Source organism: Fusarium coffeatum (assembly GCF_003316985.1).
Source record: "Fusarium coffeatum strain FIESC_28 chromosome Unknown BRIP53273_contig_50, whole genome shotgun sequence".
In the NCBI taxonomy this organism is placed as follows: Eukaryota; Fungi; Ascomycota; class Sordariomycetes; order Hypocreales; family Nectriaceae; genus Fusarium; species Fusarium coffeatum.
The window spans coordinates 157,274-176,512 of record NW_022157847.1 but is presented as its reverse complement, the minus strand read 5'-3'; the positions used below and the strand labels follow the sequence as shown (position 1 = coordinate 176,512).

At 48.2% G+C, this 19,239-nt stretch overlaps 6 protein-coding genes across 6 annotated transcripts; 5 read left to right on the top strand and 1 right to left on the bottom strand.

Annotated features, from left to right (window-relative positions):
- Nucleotides 1-2,860: 2,860 nt before the first annotated feature.
- Nucleotides 2,861-4,657, bottom strand: FIESC28_02336 (uncharacterized protein; the record flags this gene model as incomplete). Its single annotated transcript, XM_031156486.1, has 1 exon — nt 2,861-4,657. The coding sequence occupies one exon, from the start codon at nt 4,655-4,657 to the stop codon at nt 2,861-2,863; it is 1,797 nt and encodes a 598-aa protein (XP_031019509.1).
- A 684-nt stretch (nt 4,658-5,341) lies between these two features.
- FIESC28_02335 (uncharacterized protein) lies at nt 5,342-7,045 on the top strand (the record flags this gene model as incomplete). Its single annotated transcript, XM_031156485.1, has 3 exons — nt 5,342-5,816; nt 5,861-6,101; nt 6,148-7,045. 3 exons carry the CDS (start codon nt 5,342-5,344, stop codon nt 7,043-7,045), a joined length of 1,614 nt encoding a protein of 537 aa, XP_031019508.1.
- A 2,335-nt stretch (nt 7,046-9,380) lies between these two features.
- Nucleotides 9,381-10,475, top strand: FIESC28_02334 (uncharacterized protein; the record flags this gene model as incomplete). Its single annotated transcript, XM_031156484.1, has 1 exon — nt 9,381-10,475. One exon carries the CDS (start codon nt 9,381-9,383, stop codon nt 10,473-10,475), a length of 1,095 nt encoding a protein of 364 aa, XP_031019507.1.
- Nucleotides 10,476-10,795: 320 nt separating this feature from the next.
- On the top strand, nt 10,796-12,395 carry FIESC28_02333 (uncharacterized protein; the record flags this gene model as incomplete). The annotated part of the gene is made up of 3 exons (XM_031156483.1): nt 10,796-11,359; nt 11,405-11,770; nt 11,823-12,395. The coding sequence occupies 3 exons, from the start codon at nt 10,796-10,798 to the stop codon at nt 12,393-12,395; spliced, it is 1,503 nt and encodes a 500-aa protein (XP_031019506.1).
- An 816-nt stretch (nt 12,396-13,211) lies between these two features.
- FIESC28_02332 (uncharacterized protein) lies at nt 13,212-15,617 on the top strand (the record flags this gene model as incomplete). The annotated part of the gene is made up of 6 exons (XM_031156482.1): nt 13,212-13,508; nt 13,559-13,981; nt 14,032-14,191; nt 14,267-14,863; nt 15,144-15,240; nt 15,290-15,617. 6 exons carry the CDS (start codon nt 13,212-13,214, stop codon nt 15,615-15,617), a joined length of 1,902 nt encoding a protein of 633 aa, XP_031019505.1.
- A 688-nt stretch (nt 15,618-16,305) lies between these two features.
- Nucleotides 16,306-18,510, top strand: FIESC28_02331 (uncharacterized protein; the record flags this gene model as incomplete). Its single annotated transcript, XM_031156481.1, has 1 exon — nt 16,306-18,510. The coding sequence occupies one exon, from the start codon at nt 16,306-16,308 to the stop codon at nt 18,508-18,510; it is 2,205 nt and encodes a 734-aa protein (XP_031019504.1).
- Nucleotides 18,511-19,239: the final 729 nt, after the last annotated feature.

Below are 19,239 nucleotides of genomic sequence, written 5' to 3'. Positions count from 1 at the left end.
AAAAAAAAAAAAAAAAAGAAAGTCTTGGCTCGAAATCTACCATCGACAATAATTATCATCATGAAAGAGCCGCGATCTAGAACGAAAAAGGAGCAAATCTAAATTCATCGAACAGCCAATGCTGCTAAATTAATGGAAGTAATTAACTCCAGAAGAAGTATCCTACAATTTCAACAGAGGCTTAGCAGATGTATCATAGATCATAGGAAGAATGCCAACGCCCTTCGTCTCGATGCTCTAATTCCGGTGCCGACAGACCTTCAGCATCTCAAGTTATTGTACATGTGTGACTCAGCGCCTGTTGTAGTTCATATCGGCCACTGAGAGGTTCCAAGACTTGCTATTCAGAACGGATATTTGTAAGTGACACTATATACTCACTATTTCTTCAACTTTGGACAATCTCTTGAACCAAGCCAACGAATGATAGGTTGCTTTTGGGTAGTGAGATCCTGTTACCAGCCCTACTCTGCGATACTCGAAGTCTTTCCCTACTACCGGCTGAAGGAGTAGCCCTACCGAGAAGTGTATCCTTTCCATACTACCCGGGCCTGCGTACCCTTTTTCCGTATACAACATCAATAACTTGATATTCTTCCTGATCAAGTAGTCAAAGTCCATGTGCACCGGGCAGTCGAGGTAAACTGTACTTGTTTCGCTATAGACGAGGCTGTGGTCGCTCTTTGTGATTGGTGAAATCGGTCCTCGAATGTGTATTGTGCCGTTGTTCACTCGTCCTGTCGGATCATGGTGACTCACGGGGGTGCATTCGGCCTCGATAATTTGCACGTGAAGCATAGTCTTGCCGCTCTTAATAACAACAGATGGTGGGAATATGACTGGAGCGTTTATCGCCGCCCAGGACCAGGATGGTGTACCTCGATGAATTTGGCTGGGTTGCCTTGTACATCTCGTCAAGAGGCTGGGCTGTCTTGTATATCTCGTCAAGAGGCCGACTGACGCGTTGTCAATCTCGTCATGGCTTCCATGCTCGTTATACCATGACGCCCCTTGAATGAGTGAGTGACTCCACAGCCCGGCGAGGTACTTGGCCCCAGGTGGCATTTCTTTGAGAGATCGTTGTGCCAAGCCCGACAGGGCTGGTAGCCGATCGTCATAATTAGTAAAGTTGAGCTTGGAGTATTCCTCGATGATGTTCAACCAGGAACGAGCATTGGAACAAGGATCTGTGTCCCTAACACCCATGTGTGCAGGCTGGTGGCAATGTCCTACATCCGCCTCTTCGTTCTTTTTCTCTTTTTCGCATGACCAAAGAAGGCTCGCCGCTGTAAAGTATAGAACTCTTGGCGATAGGAGTCGCTCCTGCAAAACCCAGCCCCTGGTCAGCAACGGCCAACGGCAGTCACCGTTCTCATGTTTGTCGCCTGTGCATGTGTTGATATCTCCAGGAACTGCAAGCCAACTGAAATGTTGATTTCGATGCGTCTTGCCCGAATATGGGATCGAGTCCTTGAACGATGCGAAACGAGCGCGGGTCTCCTCGTCATGGGGATTATCTAAAATCCCACTGCAGCAGTCTGGATTGGAAGTTGCTGCAACAGTGAGCCAGGAGTTGCCGTAGACATTGTGCATTCGCCCAGCTTCTCGAGCCCAATCATCGGTGCTATTCTGAATGATGCAGAGTGAGTCGATCCAGACATATTCTATACCTAGTCGCCAAGCAAGACGGATGGTATCTTGGTATAACAGCGGCATATCCTCCCACACAATACAGCCAAAGTTGTCATCAACGTTTCGTTTATTTGTGGTTAACGGTTGTTTCGACCCCCAGCAGTGGCTGAGACAGATATAAGGAGCGCAAGAACCTCCATTCCGTAGGCGGATATCGTCCGGTTTCCGGCCGACTCTGATCACTCTTGTTGGCAGTGGCGTCGGGTTTCTTGCATAGCAATTATGCTCCGTTGCACACTGTTGCAATTTATCAAAAGCCCATTCGAGCTTTTGAAACGGGTAGGACTTAAAGAGAAACCAAGGGCATAGAACGTCTTGAGTGAAGGCATAGCATTAGCGTATATCCAAGTCAACCTGAGGAGACCATACCAGGATGGGAGTATAAATAAAAGCATCTGTCAATAAAATAGGTAGGTGAAGCAGGGTGCTCCCCCGGCAGATGAATCTTGAGAACTAAATTGTGTCGACTGGGGAAAAAGCGAGCCTCGAACGATTCGAATCTGACATCTGGGCCGATCGCCTTGACGGCTAGCCTTCCCAAGTGTTCACAAAGATTACAACAGTCCTTAGGTCTCAAAGGTAGTCTGAATGCCGGTATGTCCTCATACGGAGTACCTAGCAAGCCAGGCACGGCAACATGCTGCAGGCTTTCCGCGTGCTCATATCTAGACATAAATGACCTTGCACATTCGTCGACAGTGAAGTTTTCATTATCCGACATTGCTGGGATCGAAAGAGGATTTCCAACAAATGATAAGCTGGGCAATCAAAATAGTGATTTTTGAAGTGGGATGCAACGGTGTCGAAGATTAACAGAGAGTGATTAATACCGCAGTATCTCCAATGATCTGATTATCGCAAATTATCACACAAGACCCCTGCGACCTTGTCACGTGTGGGACACGGTTTTGTATCACGCAGCCTGTTCATGAAGTACAAAAAGTAGAAATAAGAAGAAAAAGCCAAAGACTCTTAAGAATCAGGATCCTCTAAATGTCTTTGTGATAATGATTCTTCAATGCGCACTTCAATGTTTTTCTTGGCATCTCGTGTCTATTGGAGCATGGCATATTTGCGATAGTCGTCTTGACGACGGCTTCATAAGCCACAGACTGTAAGATGAGATGGTGCCCCTTTGTCTACTAGGAAATTGATGAACACAATCTGCCTACTCCAATGCAAAGTCTGTATAAACCCTCCCTTCCCATCCACAAAGTACCGGTCGTCCACCATCCCGCGGCCTTGCCTGATCCGTCGTACAAACAAGCAGCCTCACTTGATCAGTCTCACAGCCCAGAGCGGTACAAATATCCGGACCAATTGCATCCTCCCGACTCATATTCATCACCACCAGCGCTTTTCTCCCACGTTCACTCTCCTTAACGAAACTAAACACAGACTCGTCATCCAAATCCACAAGCTTGAATGAACCAAACACAAAAACATCTTGGTGTCGTTTCCTGACTCTCAACAGCGCCTTATAAAAACTCAGAATTGACCGTGGGTCTTTTGTTTGCTTGGCTGCGTTGATGGTGCGGTAATCATCGTGCACCCTCATCCACGGCTGAGCGCCTGCTTGTGAAAAGCCAGCATTCGGTGTATCGTCCCACTGGAAAGGAATTCGAGAATGATCGCGAGCCATTATTTGAAGACCATTCATCGTGTCTTTCACCCGTTGCGGATTGCCCGATCTCACGGCCTCGTCATAGAAATTCCTACTCTCAATATCCTTGTACTCTTCAATACCCCAAGATTGAGGCATGTTCGTCATACCGATTTCTTGACCCTGATACAAGAAGAGAGTGCCTGTCATAGTCGTCTGCCATAGCGCGATGGTCTTGGCAGACTTGAGCCACCACTCAGGTGTTGATGCGTCACCAAAACGATCAACAGCTCGTCCGTTGTCGTGGTTCTCGCAGAACACCGTCGTCCATGCATCTGTTCCTTCAATGAAACTCTGCCACTTTTCCACAACCGCTTTCAACCTCGGTAGCGAGAACGGTTGGTAGATATACTTGTCTCCAAAACCGTTACCGTTGCCTAGTCTGATCATAGAGAATTCGAACACCATATCCAACTCCTTCGCAGCAGCTGACACATAAGGAATGACTTGTGATGGACAAGGTGTGTTGGAAAGCTCGCCGACAGATACAGCGTTATATGGCTTGAGGACTTTCTCATACATCTCATGGATGAATTCATGGATCCTAGGTCCGTTGCACCACATTTCCGGCGCGGGCTGATGAGGTGACGAAGGATCCGTGATCGGCGCATCGACAAAATCCCTCCTCTTAGAGTATTTGTTAACTGTGTCAATTCTGAAGCCGTCGACACCGCGATCAAGCCAAAACCGCATGGTGTCCTCATAGATAGCTTCGCGACACTCCTGGTTATCCCAATTTAAATCAGGTTGGTCCGACGCGTACAGATGGAGATAGTACTCTTGAGTGAGCTCATCCCAAGTCCACGTAGAGGAAGCGAAATATCCCCTCCAATTCGTAGGAGGTTGTCTCACGCCATTTTCATCATAACGAGCTGGTTTCCATATATACCAATCTCTCTTCGCATTATCACGCGACGATCTTGATTCTTTGAACCATCTGTGCTCGGAAGAGGTGTGGTTGACAACAAGGTCAAGAATAACCTTCAAGCCCCGTCTATGACACTCTGCGACGAGAATGTCGACGTCTTTCACACTTCCGTAGGGTTCGTAAATTTTCTGATAATCGGATACGTCGTAGCCCATGTCACTTTGTGGACTTTCAAAAATTGGAGAGACCCATACAACGTCAATTCCCAAGTCGTGAAGATAACCAAGCTTGGAAATGAGACCGGGTAAGTCGCCCCAGCCGTCGCCGTTGGAATCTTTGAAGCTCGCTGGGTAGACTTGGTAAAATGATGCAGCTTTCCACCAGGGATGGTTACCGACGTAGCGGTTTTGGTCGTCCCAGATTACTGAGCCCATGTTGGTGCCGGCAATTAATTATTGAATGAAAGGTGAGGGGAAAGAGAAGAGAAGATGAGAAAAGACGGGAGATGATGAGACAAGATGAAAATTCGATGAGGGGAATGAGTTGTTTATCCGTCGCAGTCTCATCGGCGGCCAAATGTGGCGACCCGTGCAACCCCATCAAAATGCCATATCTCGGAGATTCCACAGGTTGCACAAACGTTTTATTCCCTGTCGCTAACAGGATGTTCCGACGATGTCATCGAAAATGCGGAAGCTCCGTCGCCTCCAATTCACTTTAGTGTGCCAGTAGCGGAGTTACTCCGCTCCCCGACACTAGCCAATGCCCGTGACCGAGGTTGAGCGGACACTCCGCAGCTGAGTCGGAGTCTCCTGTTAAAAGAATCATCTCGGCAGGATTCTCCAATGTTTTCCCTGCACCTGCACCCCACACCTTCCCCGGATTCTTCTTCCTTCCCCATACGTTTTGTCGAGAAGTATGTTTGCTTGCCTCTTCATGCAATATTTGTATTGAACTAGGCTTTTGTCCGGTTGGGCTCGGTAACTTCAGGCGACGTTGGTGTATATAAAGAGACTATTTCCTGCTCCATGTCCACCGCCAGATTCACAACATCCTCCTTCAATTCAATCTCTTCACTATCCCTGCGATAACAGAACCGCAAGGTCACATTCTGCACAATGGCAGATCCCAAAACACCCCCTGCGCAGCATGATGAGGCTCCCACAGCAGAGATGCTCGCCTCAGACGCAAAAGTCGCTGCTGAAGCAGAACACCACATGACGCTATGGCAAGCTTGCAAAACATACCCCAAAGCCATAGGCTGGTCCGTCTTGCTCTCTACCACCCTCATCATGGAAGGCTACGACCTTGCCTTACTCGGCAACCTCTACGCATCACCCGTGTTCAACCAGAAATTCGGCGAGTATAACGCCGAAAAAGACAAATACGCTGTTACTGCAGCTTGGCAATCTGGACTCTCCAATGGTGCACGCGCAGGCGAAATCATAGGCCTAATTCTCGCCGGATGGGCGTCTGATCGCTATGGCTACAAAATGACAACCGTCGGAGCCCTCGTCCTCATGATTGCATTTGTCTTCGTCCTTTTCTTCGCACCCAATGTCAAGATCCTTGTTTTGGGAGAAGTACTCTGTGGTAAGTTCCTTCCTCATGCAAGCTGTGCCGCGCTGACGTTATAGGTATTCCTTGGGGTGCATTCCAATCCGTCACACCTGCATATGCGTCCGAAGTAGCACCGGTTGTGCTCCGACCTTACCTTACGACTTTTATCAACATGTGTTGGGTTATTGGACAGTTTTTTGCTGCTGCTGTTAATAAAGGTTCTGTTGGACGGGGTGATGAGTGGGCTTATCGGATTCCGTTTGGTGTGCAGTGGGTTTGGCCTGTTCCTATCCTTGCAGGTGTCATATTTGCTCCCGAGTAAGTTATCCTTTTATGCTTGTTAAAGCTTTGGCTGACATTTAAGATCGCCTTGGTGGCATGTTCGAAAAGGCAATCGCGCCGCCGCAAAGAAGTCCCTTCTTCGACTCACATCACCCAACCAACCTAACTTCAACGCAGACGATACGATTGCCATGATCGAACATACAAATGAGATGGAAAAGAACTTGAAAGAGGGCACAAGCTACAGAGACTGCTTTAAGGGTATTGACCTCCGACGAACAGAAATTGTCGTGGGCATCTGGCTTGTCCAAACTCTCGGCGGTCAAAACCTCATGGGATATTTCTCATATTTCTTGACACAAGCAGGCATGGATGCAAGTAACTCATTCTCGCTATCCATGGCGCAGTACGCTCTTGGTATGGTCGGTACATTCGGCTCTTGGTTCCTAATGGCCAAAGTCGGTCGCCGAACGATTCATTTCACAGGCCTTTGCACTCAACTCCTCATCCTCATAATCGTCGGCTCCCTCTCGTTCTCCAACAGCAACGGTTCAGTCTGGGCCATTGGCGCAATGCTAATCGTCTTTACTTTCGTCTACGATTTCACTGTCGGACCAGTTACCTATTCCCTCATCTCCGAACTCTCATCCACACGTTTGAAGGCGAAGACTATTGTCATGGCTCGCGCTGCGTATAATGCCAGCAATATTTTCGTCAATGTCATGACGAATTACCAATTGTCTTCGACGGCGTGGAATTGGGGTGCGCGCACGGCTTATTTCTGGGCGGGTACTTGTTTGATCTCTGCGATTTGGGTGTATTTCAGATTGCCTGAGCCTAGAGGTCGGACTTATGCTGAGTTGGATGTTTTGTTTGAGCGACGCGTGTCGGCTAGGAAATTTGCTTCGACCAAGATTGATCCTTATTCTGATCATGTCGCGTCTGGAAAGAACATGGCAGTTGAGAAGGAGATGCAGTAAATAGTTGGCCCTTCGTTTCCCAATCGACGGAGTAACGATGGGATTCAAAAGTGTCTGTACAAATAGCGTGGAACAGTTAATAATTTTGTTTATTGTGGACTTTGCCTCGGTATCACATCACTGTGAAGTCTAGGCAAAACCTGTTGAATATGCTTCTCCAACAGCGGCTGATACGTCGAAGTACCCCCCGGCAACTTCGTAATTAAATCCCGAATATACATCAAATCATCCTCAGGCGAACTCCCCATCGCCAAACCCTGCGGAATCGACGACGCGACAGGTACGCGCGCCAGAACATCCACCACAGCAGAAACAATATCGTAAAGTTTCTCCGTAACGCCTATACCGTGGATTTTAATACTGTCTATCGACAAATCTCTCGTTGAAAGCATTAGGTCTTTTGCGACAACTAGAGGGTATTGATATGTTAGACTGTGCTGGTGCGCGTTTTCGCTGAGATGGCCGAGGTGCAGGCGGAGTTTCCAGACAATCATGCGTAGCCACAGCTGTGTTATTCTCAAATTCGCTTTTTGGGTTTCGTGGAGTTGGGTATCTGGTTTGATAGCTGTATTAACAGCTGTCTCGACGTAATCAAGCGATGAAAGCGATGGCGTAATTGCGAAGCGTTCTTGATTGTGAAGGGCGACAAAGGACGTGTCGATTGGTCGGAAAAGAGCAGATAGACTCCAAAAGCCTGATAATGACGGGTCGTTCATGTCGATTTCTGGTGCTTCATCCGTGATCTGCAATGTAATCGGTCGCCGGTACCGTATCGCGTGTGAGCGCTCAGATACAACCAACACCCAGAATAATCGATCCGCCAATGCTTTGTCCGCATGACTCATACCATCCAACCTCAACAAGCAAAACAAAGTCGTAGCTTGTCGCAGGAATAAAAATGTCTGGCTATGATGCGATAAACGCGCTTGACACGCGTAGAGAAAGAATGCCAAAAGACATTGATTGAGACAGGGTCTTGGGATCGATTGATGGACAGCGACGACTTGGTCGACAATCATGGATCCATATGTCGCATTGTTCTCAGCGATAAGACCTTGTGAAAGTAAACTTTCTGGTTCTTCAGTTTGAAGCAGAACCTGTGCACACATTGCCACGAGAACAGAGTACGCCTCCAACCTCCCCTCGACTGTCGATCTTAACTGCTGCACATAATCGCGAGTAAGAATAGGTATCGTAGGATACAATCTTGCAAAAAAGCGCTCGATGCAATGATCAAGAACTTGATCCGGCACAAGTTCAGACAATTTGCTCAAAGCATCCTGCGTTGTATTTGGCGAAGTTGGATACGCGTACTGATAAACAGGTTGAATAAAAGTCGGAGAACCCGTTTGTCCGATACAGCGATCCGCAAGTCCTGCATCCACACAGCGTCTACAAGGCCGATACTCATTACAGCCCCGTCGGAGAGTTTTGCAGCGCTGACATGCCCTTGGTACTTGGGTTCGTTTGGCCGGAGGATTATCGGCCATTATCTGTACATCGGTCGCACACGTGCGGGTATGAACGGAGAGATAGAAACGAGGCTGTGTTTATCGTAGGATAGATTGCGATAATCGCGCAACGTGGGACTCCAGGATAAGGTGGAGACAAGTATCGGCCAGATGAGGAAACGGGATCCTTGGGATAAGGTAACAGAAAGATAACAGAAATGTCGACTTGGTCCGATATGATGTCAGCGAATGAGACGTCTCCGATGCGGATTGAGTTTTTCTTGGGAGAGGCTGGTGTTAAACAAATGTCTTGGTACCCCGCTTGAAGGAACCAACAGGTTGGTCTAGTTGAGTCATGTGATGTAGATACCCTGAAGCTGAACCAAATATACCCTGAACCAACACGAAGTTTGACCACAACCAAGAAACAAATCGAGAAGGTAGTATCTCAATAAATCTTGGATTTCAGCTGAGAAAATGCGGTGAGATATCCCTTGCCTCTCTAATGCAAACATGATCCAACATGTTTGTTCCGACCCTTGCAGATCCTACAATGTCTTACCGTCGTACGTAACTAGTACACGACCTGAACGGCCCAAGCTCCTGGGCATTTTACACTTCCGCTAACGGGCGCAACCAGTGTATTTCAGCCCCCCGGTACTCGTTGACTAGCCGGGATACTCTAAATCGACGTTGGTCGTATCTCTTGGCTTTACCACGGCCATGGTCCATGCATCGCTTGAATAATGATAGGGTAACAGATTGTCGATCTGCTGATCAAGTCCCATTATCGCGAGCAAAACTATAAGTACCGATGTCTCTCCTCACGATTGCACAGTAGCTGTCTCTTCCCCAGCCATCTCCCCTCCTCCTCTTGGCCCATCATGTTCTCCAAGTCCCTCGCCGCCCTTGCCCTCGCTGGCTCAGCCATTGCATCTCCCGTCCCAACACCCCAAATAATCCCCCGAGATGTCGGCAACTTTGAGTGCTTCAACGCCAGCCTCCCCAACATCACCATCTTCGCAACAGGCGGTACAATCGCTGGCGAAGCAGGATCCGCCGACCAGACAACAGGCTATCAAGCCGGCGCCCTCGGCATCAAAGCTTTAATCGACGCGGTCCCCCAACTATGCAACGTCTCCAACGTCCAAGGCGTGCAGATTGCAAATGTCGACAGTGGCGATGTTAATTCTACTATCTTGACTACGCTTGCGCATCGCATCCAGGCCGATCTGGACAGTGATGAAATTCAAGGTGTTGTCGTTACGCATGGCACTGATACCCTTGAAGAGTCATCGTTCTTTTTGGACCTTACTGTCAAGAGTGAGAAGCCTGTTGTTATGGTTGGATCTATGCGTCCTGCTACGGCTATCAGTGCTGATGGACCTATTAATCTGTTGTCGGCTGTGAGATTGGCGGGTAGTAAGAGTGCCATGGGTCGTGGTGCCATGATTGTTCTCAACGATAAAATCGCCTCTGCGCGGTACACTATCAAGTCGCACGCCAACTCTGTCCAGACATTCATCGCCGAAGACCAGGGTTATCTCGGTGCCTTCGAGAACATTCAGCCTGTCTTCTGGTATCCTGCCTCTCGCCCTCTCGGCCACCACTACTTCAACATCAGCACCAGCTCACCCGATAAGGCACTCCCCAAGGTCGACGTTTTGTACGGTCACCAAGAAGCTGATCCTGAAATATTCCAAGCTGCCATCGATGGCGGCGCTGAGGGTATTGTTCTTGCTGGACTCGGTGCTGGCGGTTGGCCTGATGAGGCTGCTAATGAGATCAAGAAAGTGCTGGACAACTCCACTCTCCCCGTCGTCGTGAGCAGAAGAACGGCATGGGGCTATGTCGGAGGGCGATCATTTGGAATTGGCGCAGGATATTTGAACCCTTCCAAGGCAAGAATTCAACTGCAGCTTGCTATTGAGAAGGGATTATCTACAAAGGAGATTCAGGATATCTTTGAGTACATTTAAGTTAATTATGCATTCAAATACACCGTCCTGTTTACTGTTCATTGACCGGTCGCTCATGTTCACAACTGCCTCTGATTTTATGGTGACCCAACAAAAACTTGCAAGCATCTGAATACCATCTTTTGGAAACATGCCAAATTGAGATTAGCGCAGGACTGGTCAGTGCGGGCGCAGTGACAAAAATCCCGATGTCGGTGGAGACGCAGCTGCGGCAACCAAATCTGTTGTTTTGTTCCTTCCCCAAAATTCATTCACTAGCACTTGAAACACATTCACCACAAGCAGGCAGCATCGCACCTTCCCTCAATAATTCTATTCACATGTCGCTCGTGCCCCACATGGATCAACTTTCTCTTTCCGACAAAACCGGCTTCTCCTTCGCTGTGCCCGCCGAGCAACCCAACTTCACATTCGCAGTACCCTCAGCATGCAAAATGGAACAACAAGAATCGCATCCGCATTTGCAACTCCTCGCGGATAACTCCCATACTGCCGAAACGACTGGATCCATCCCTATCTTCCGTCCCGGTCTTTTGGCGCCTGCTCAGTCAGGTCTTTTGGGTGTGGATATCACCAGAGCACACATGGATCGCAATGAGGTTTTGAAACATCGCCTCTTTTACAATGTCTCCGATCCTACCAGTACTTTCATTTGCGGTAGTCAGGGCTCCGGCAAAAGTCACACCTTGAGCAGCATTCTCGAGAACTGCCTGATCCCCTGCAAGGCGAATTATTTGCCGCGCCCGTTGGCTGGGCTCGTTTTTCATTACGACACTTTCATTTCTGACACGGGCGGTATGCCTTGTGAAGCGGCTTATCTCTCGAGCGATCCAGCAGTGAGCGTGCGCGTGCTCTGCGCTCCCTCAAACATCGGCAACATCAAGGTATTTCTTCCTCCTGCACTTCCTCTGACCACTACCTGACTCCAGCAGCGCATCTACGCCGGACTTCCCAACGTCACAGTCCAGCCCCTCCGCATCGACCAACGTGATCTGAACACCAGTCGCATGCTCGATCTCATGGCGGCAAACTCCATCAAGGGAGGCAGCTTGCCGCTTTATCTCCACGTCATCCAACGCATTCTTCGCGACATGCGAATCGCACAGCAAAAGACGAACTCCGGGTTCGACTACAAGACTTTCAAGCGTCTTGTCGATGCCGAGGATCTGAAGGAGGGCCAGATTGTGCCGCTCCAGCAGCGTCTTGACACTTTGGAGAGTTTCATGGATCCTGCGCAGACTTCTGCGACGGGCAAGATTCCGAAGGTTAAGGCGGGTATTGAGTGGAAGCTCAAGGTGAGTAGTCTCTACAGGCTCATGCGAATGCTCATACTGACCATTCAATCAGGCTGGCCAACTCACCATCGTCGATCTCTCTTGTCCCTGCGTGACCGCCGAAGCCGCGTGCTCACTGTTCAACATCTGTCTCAGCATATTCCTGGAGCAGGACTCGAAGGACTCGAAAATCGGCCGAATAGTCGCCCTCGATGAAGCCCACAAGTACATGAACGACTCCTCCGACAGCCAAACCCTGACCGAGTCTCTCCTCTCCGTCATCCGCCTCCAGCGCCATCTCGGAACTCGCGTCGTTCTCTCAACCCAAGAACCAACCATTTCCCCCAAACTCCTCGACTTGTGTTCCACGGTCATCGTCCATCGATTCACGTCCCCAGCTTGGTTCGGCGTTCTCCGAAAGCATTTGGCTGGTGTATCCCGAGACGACTCTGACCAGAGGGCTTACTGCGAGAACCTCTTTTCTCAGATCGTCGAGTTGAAGACTGGCGAAGCGCTTCTCTTTTGTCCGAGTGCGTTGGTTACTGTTGGTATAACCGGGCATGGGAAACTGGGGAATGGCGCAATGAAGATTAGGGTGAGACAGAGAGTTACTGAGGATGGTGGAAAGAGTATCATGGCGGACTGAGCGTTGGATTTGTGCTGGAATGGCATTGCAGGCTGTGCGATTGATTTGGTGGAATTTGCTATTGTTTTGGTCATTGAGCTTTGTGAGGGTATGGCGCTTGGGGAGTCAAGATGAAGCATCGAGTGTGGACGTTCATGTGTCAGATGGTTGTGAACGAGCACTGTTAGCCGAATATGGTCTGGATTTGGAACACCTGCATGGTAGCTATAATGGAAATTGCTTATATGCTGTCTTTATGTAACTGAATCATGCTTCTGTGTTTGATTGCGGTAGAAATGAGCTGGTTCTCACGAAAACTACCACCTACACAAGTGGCATTCCTGGAGTGATGCGCTTCTGGACCACTAGCCGTCCTTTGATGATTGGTGTGTGGTAGGTTGAAAGGTGGAGAAACAAAAACAGTGGGAGTACATGATGTGACCACTTCGCTCGTATAAACATAACATAGGATAAGAAGATCATAAGTTATTCTTATAATATATTAATTTAATTGGATTAATAACAAAAAATATCTATCTAGCTTATTACCCTTTATATCAAACTATGTTACCTTCTTGCTTCTAAGTTTAGTGATGTACATAAAATCTACTAGTCTAGTATGGATCTAGCGGGGGACGCTTATCCGCTATAACCTTAGGCTGCCTAGTTCCATAGCCGCAGACTGTTTGAATACATCGTCGAGATGTCTCGGTCAGCTTCAGGCATTGAGATAGATATAAAAAACGACGGGACCGTCTGCTCTTCAATACCCCACGAAACACCTTAGCCATTCCAGTTCATCTTCAACTAGCTACCTTTTTTGTTTTGTTTTCCAGTATGACCAGCTCCAACAGCGATAACCTTTCCCAACCCCATTCTATCACTAACGACGACTGGGACTGGGTCTTCTCCAATTGGGATTTGGATCTCAGTATGTGGGACCTTTTCCACGAAGATGGTCAGATATATGACGACTTGTTCCTCATAAACAACCCGGCTTCCGCTCAGTGTCCGGACTTCGATTACGCAACAGAATCTCTGAATGTCGCCGGGCAGGCAGAGCAAAACATGTCACTCAATGAATTGGAGACAATAATGCCCGAAAGCTTGGATATTGCAGAAATGCTAGCACAGGTAGTTCTTCGAATTTTTGGTATGAGTCTTTGTTTTACTTACATACTCAGGATCCCGATCTTGACCCCTTTCTCCCAACACACGATCTTCCACTCGAGCCGCCCGTCGTCTCTCTGCCTCTTCAACCATTCACGCCCGACGGTTTTGAAAGGACTTTGGAACAAGCTCCTCCTCCACCGAGAAACGACCCATCGCCGGATGATATGTCTCTTGTGGTTCCCAGCTGGCTCGATCGTCAAATTACCACGGATGACCTCTATCACCGCACCCAAGCAGATCCAAAACCCGCGGACTCATCGACCATGTCCGAGAAAGACATCACCTTTAAAATAGGGCAATCACTAGTGGGTAGCACCTTGACAACATTACAAGAGCCACGGAGGAGTAAAGTATACCCGGGGGAGTCAACGTGGACTAGTCGCAGTGCTGAACCTTCTCGCTGTGCACCGTGCAGATTTGCAAATATTCCAACGGTAAGTCTCCTGGAATAGTCTTGTGTTTCACTATGATAATCCTTGATTAGTCGCAATGTAACGGCTCGGTAGGGTCAACGTGTACTCGCTGTGAGCGACTAAGGTCAAAGGTAGACAAGAAGCTCGCCAATACCCAGTCATCCTTGAAGTTTTCCTTGAGTCCTAGTGCGCCAATGATCTCATTGCCACAAGTCATCTACTTCGAATTAGGTAAGTTGAAACCACTTCCTCACAATACGACAGTCTATCGACGGATTACTATGAAGAGGATACTGACATTCATAGTCGAAACACAGAAGCTCCTCGTCGATCTTCGTGGTGAAGTGGATGAGATATCTAGCTTTACTCCTGGGAACTCTTTGGAGTCCTTGTTTGATGGTAACATGTTATGGCACATCGACAACAAAGCGATCTTCTCTCCGTATTCAAAATCGATCTCGACCGTTGCGGTAACGAGACTCATGACAGCAAGGGCGGAAATGGCGGCACCACCTGATTGCATAGTTGCCCCAGCAATGGATGCAGTTCATCTCGATACTTTCATTGACCAAAGACGACCTGCCCGGGAAACGAAGGGTCTTACTGATATTAACGTGGGTATACCAACTCCCTTATCTTTATGCCAAGTCTCTGACGTTCCACAGCGAGAGACTCTTACCATCGCGTGGCGATGCGCCTATTGGCTCACTATCCTACTCAGCTGGGATTCCAATGAACTCTACGTGAATCAAGCGGGCCATGATGCTCTACCGCTGGTAGATGCGAAGAACCTTGTTCTGGAACTCACATATTCTATAGCTCATCGCATCCAAGTTCTCATCAAAAAGCTCTGTCATCGGGCTGCCAAGTCGTTGAATCGACTTGACGAGAGCTTGGATCCCGGTACAACATGTTGTGGGCTCTGGATAGTCTTTTCTGCTACCCACAAATTTGAGAAACAGAATTTCAAGGCAAAGAGCTTGAAAAGTCTGGTTGGTACTAATTGTTCCCATATGAGGTCTTCTATACTTACCACTTTCATTCACTTAGAAACGCTTTCTAAGCAATCTCCGCGAAAGATCCAGGGCCGCGTTTCATTCTCTTGATCACTACAAGAGGTTAATGGGGACTTCTTGTTGCAGTCTCCCTCGGCATAATGATGGACTCTTTTCAAAGTTCATAGAGGATGCCAAGAAACCAAAAGCGACCATTACATTTGCAGCCGAGCGCCATGTTTCTGATCCGTTCTTTATGGGAGGGGGCGGAGTATTCGACAGCGGGTACGTTGCGAAGCAGCAGAGAGATAGAGGATTGCTAATTCAAGCCTAGACTTCAGCCTCAGAGTTTCTCGGACATACTCAAGTCCGAGATTCCATTCCAAGATGATATTGATTTGTTCTTGGGGCGACCGGCGACACGCAATCTCGCAGCCCTGCGCCCATCAGATCGCGCTTCTCTTATATCGGGCGAGCTACCACGAGGCCATGACTTTGCATCGACATCCACCACAGCGCCTCTCACATTTCCCAGTTGGAGTGACCTTTCGTACGCCTCCAGTATCGATACCGCGCAACTGAATGATTTTGAAGTCAGAAAACGAGCCCTTTCTGACGAGGGAACTTCCTGTTCACGGTGTAACGCCAAGAGGATAAGATAGAATAGAATCGGGTTTCGAGAAATGTCCGAAGTGTGATAGAGTAACCTTGGGACGTGTAGGTTCAGCAAATCCGTGTTTTTGTAAATCAAGGTCGTGGCTTTTATTTAGAACATGTATCTTACTATCGGACCGCAAAGAGTCTTAAATCCAGCCCATTCTTAGCTACATTTAGGTGTTTTCAAAATTTCTATAGGAAGAGTTCAAATTGACATGCCTTGAGCATTATCGATTTCCCCCTTGTCTAGTTGTCCGGCTTGGGACCTCCTCGCCGGATCATTTAGTAATCCTTCCCTCGTAGCCAATTTGCGATAGCTGTTGCTCCAATCCACAAGGTCACCATACAGACTTTAACGCCCCATTGAGCTCACTCGTTGATGGTCCTGTACCACTCGTCCAGGTGAACGTGTGTCTGTTGGGCGTTTGTCAAAACTCACACTAGCCGCTTGGCAAGGCATACTCCACTCAGCAACAAACGACTTACCATCGGTCTTGGCAAAGCTAAGTCTGCACTCACCATACCAACAACGAGACATGGCTGAACACTATTTTTCAGCTGTTCAGCCAGGTTCAATAGTGGCTTGCCCATGGGTAGGTAAAGACATCTGGCACAACTCCAAGCCCAAATACCCCCGCCGCCCCGCGTTCGTTGCTGCGGCCCTTTCTTTACTTCTCTGCCCAGCCTTCCAATATGTCACTTGACAAGAGTATTCATTCGTCACAGCGTGACTTGAGCCTGGACCCAGATATCCAGGGTTATATACGACCTACAACTTCAAACCTTGTATCAAAGGAATCAGGAACGGTGAATGAAAGGCAAGCCCTGAACCACACAAGGTCAGGCATCATCGTTCAACAGATCGACTCGAATGACGACAGCAATACTCGAGTCAACAACGCCTCTATATTCAATCGCAAAGGTGCTCTTTTTTGTATATGTCTCTCATGGGCTTTCGAATTTACCCTCCTACTCATCGCAGTAGCCGTATTCGCCGGCATTCTGGTCATTCTCAAACAATACAATAACAAAGAGGTGCCTGACTGGGAGAACTTGGGCATTACCCTCAACACCCTTATCTCTATCCTCGCTACTGCATTGCGGGCTATCATCTCCCTGATTGCCTATGAACTGCTCGCTCAGACCAAATGGGATTGGATATCAGTGACGTTCCGACCTCTGCCGCAACTTCAGCTGTTCGAGAATGCGTCTCGCGGTGTCTATGGATCCCTGCGTCTCCTGCCTATAGTGGCGCGCCGTCAGCCTGTGGCGCTTGGGGCTGCAGTACTCGCTATCTTGTCGCTGGGAATCGGCTCTTTCACGCAGCAGTCAGTCCAAACATATCAGCGTCGCGTAAGCGTACCAGCTGGAAGGGGCTCGGCAACGGTTACCATTTCCAGGACCGCGAATGACTATTCGCTTCTGAATCTCAACCCTGTTCTCATGGATTACGGTGAGCGACACTTTGTTGGCCTGAACGTCAAGACGCGAACTGCTATACATGACTCACTGGTGAATATATACAACGACTCAAATATAGGCTCCCTTTTCACTTGTTCGTCTGGAAATTGCACGTTCCCGACGTTTGCCAATAGCCCCAGTGATCAGGACCAGGACAAGATAACATATGCTAGTCTAGGTATGTGCAGTCGATGTGTCGATGTGCATGACTTTGTGGAAGGACCAGAATTCGCCGCTGAAGAGGAAAAGTCAATGTTCACTACTGTTGATGAGGATGACTACAACTTTACTACATACACCCTTCCGGTATACCGTTTCTCTAAGGACAAGATACCAATGAGACTTGAATTTGGACACGCCTACTTGTCGGACGACGTATACATGACTGTCCGAAGGATAGGCAATGTCACATGGACTCGTCGAGTTGCAAGCCCTGAATTTATCAACGCCGCTAGGTGGTCAGTTGCGAACTTTTCTGTTCTCACCACACCACAAGAACCTTGCACTCAATACCAACTTTCCTGCCCATGGGGGTATGGTTTACCCACTCAATATGTAGCAGCTGCTTGCACTCTCTTCCCGTGCCTGAAGTATTATACGGCCGCTGTCGTTAATTCTAGGCTTCGGGAAAAGGTCGTTAGAGAGGTCCCCCTTCGTCCCCAGAAGTCTGGCTCACTCTGGTACGGCCCAGTTGTGACCGATAGCCCATCCGGTAGTGGGAAAATGGGCTTTACATGGAATGCCGTTCAGTATCCGTGCCATAGCGAAGGCATACTATACACGTCCAACAACATGTCTTCAGGGCCTGGCGATGTCCTGATACATACCGAGAATTGGGCCAACCAGAGCATTGATGAACCGGCACAATACATCAACATTAAGCCACCTTATTCCTGCCTTTTCAATATATCTGGGCCCTTGATGTCAGCTTTTGAGGCGGAGTTTAACTCAACTTTTAATGCAAAATGCTTCAAAACAGAGTTAAGTTTCCTTGAATGTCGTCATAACGACTCACTTACCTACACAGATTTCCTTAGAGGCTTTTCCCGTGGCATATCAACCTCTTTCGATACAATCAAAGAGAATGTAGAGTCATTAGCTATGCGTCTTACAAGCGAAATGCGTCAGCGGGAAAGGAGCGAGTATGCCGAGTTTTTCAAGGATATACAAGGCGTAGCATGGGAGAATCAAGTGTCCATCCGGATAGTCTGGGTGTGGCTAGTCTTTCCTGGAGCACTTCTAGTATTATGTGGGATCCTCCTACTATGGGTTATGGCAAGGGACATTGTTTTGGGAAGGGTATCTATCTGGAAAAGCTCTATACTTCCGTTAGTTCTGAAGGACTATCCTGGTACAGGGACTATGGGTCTTCAGGAGCTAGAAGAAGTATCCGAGACCCTTGAGGTTAAGCTGGAGAGGAGGAACCCCGAGATATGATAGCTCCTTGCAGCGTTAAGAAAGTCGAGAAAGTTTGCAGCGTTGCTGTGCGTATCTGGGCACATGGATCTAGTGCAATGATTCTGCAACGAGTCTGATACAAACCGATTGTAAGATTGCTGTTTTGGAGTCGGAGTTATCAGATATTTTTAACGTTATTGCAATGCGCTTGATTACTTTTAAAGTACTTTCCTACTGGAGAAGCTGGACATATAAAATTATGGACAGGTGTGCAGCAGAATCTGTTAATATATTTCCATTTCTGCCATTCCTCTTAAAAGCCTACCCTAAAACACTGGCATCTCCGATAAACATCGGTGAAAGTATACGCATACAAGGCATTTCCGAGACGTGAAACGGTTTTGATTGGATAAGAGAATTGTTCAGTAAAACCAGGCTTGTGTGAGAACACAACAATACCATGTTACATGTTTGCAACCATTATCCGTACGTCTCTTGCGTCTCACCCAAGTCTACAAAATCCCTCAGGACCATTTTGTAGCTCGAATTCCAGACCATCATGCGACCGATAGATATAACATGGTCCGCAATCTCATCCCCTCACGATTGCGTTGACAAGAATGGAGGAGGGTTGCCAGTGCACATCGTGAACCAGAATTGCGAAAATGGCTGTAGCAGATGTTTACTGGTTTACCTCAGCTCTCATCTCTAGGGTCGGGGTGGCTTTTAAGGTGTACTAGAATGTACCAAGGATAAACTCGTTCTAGC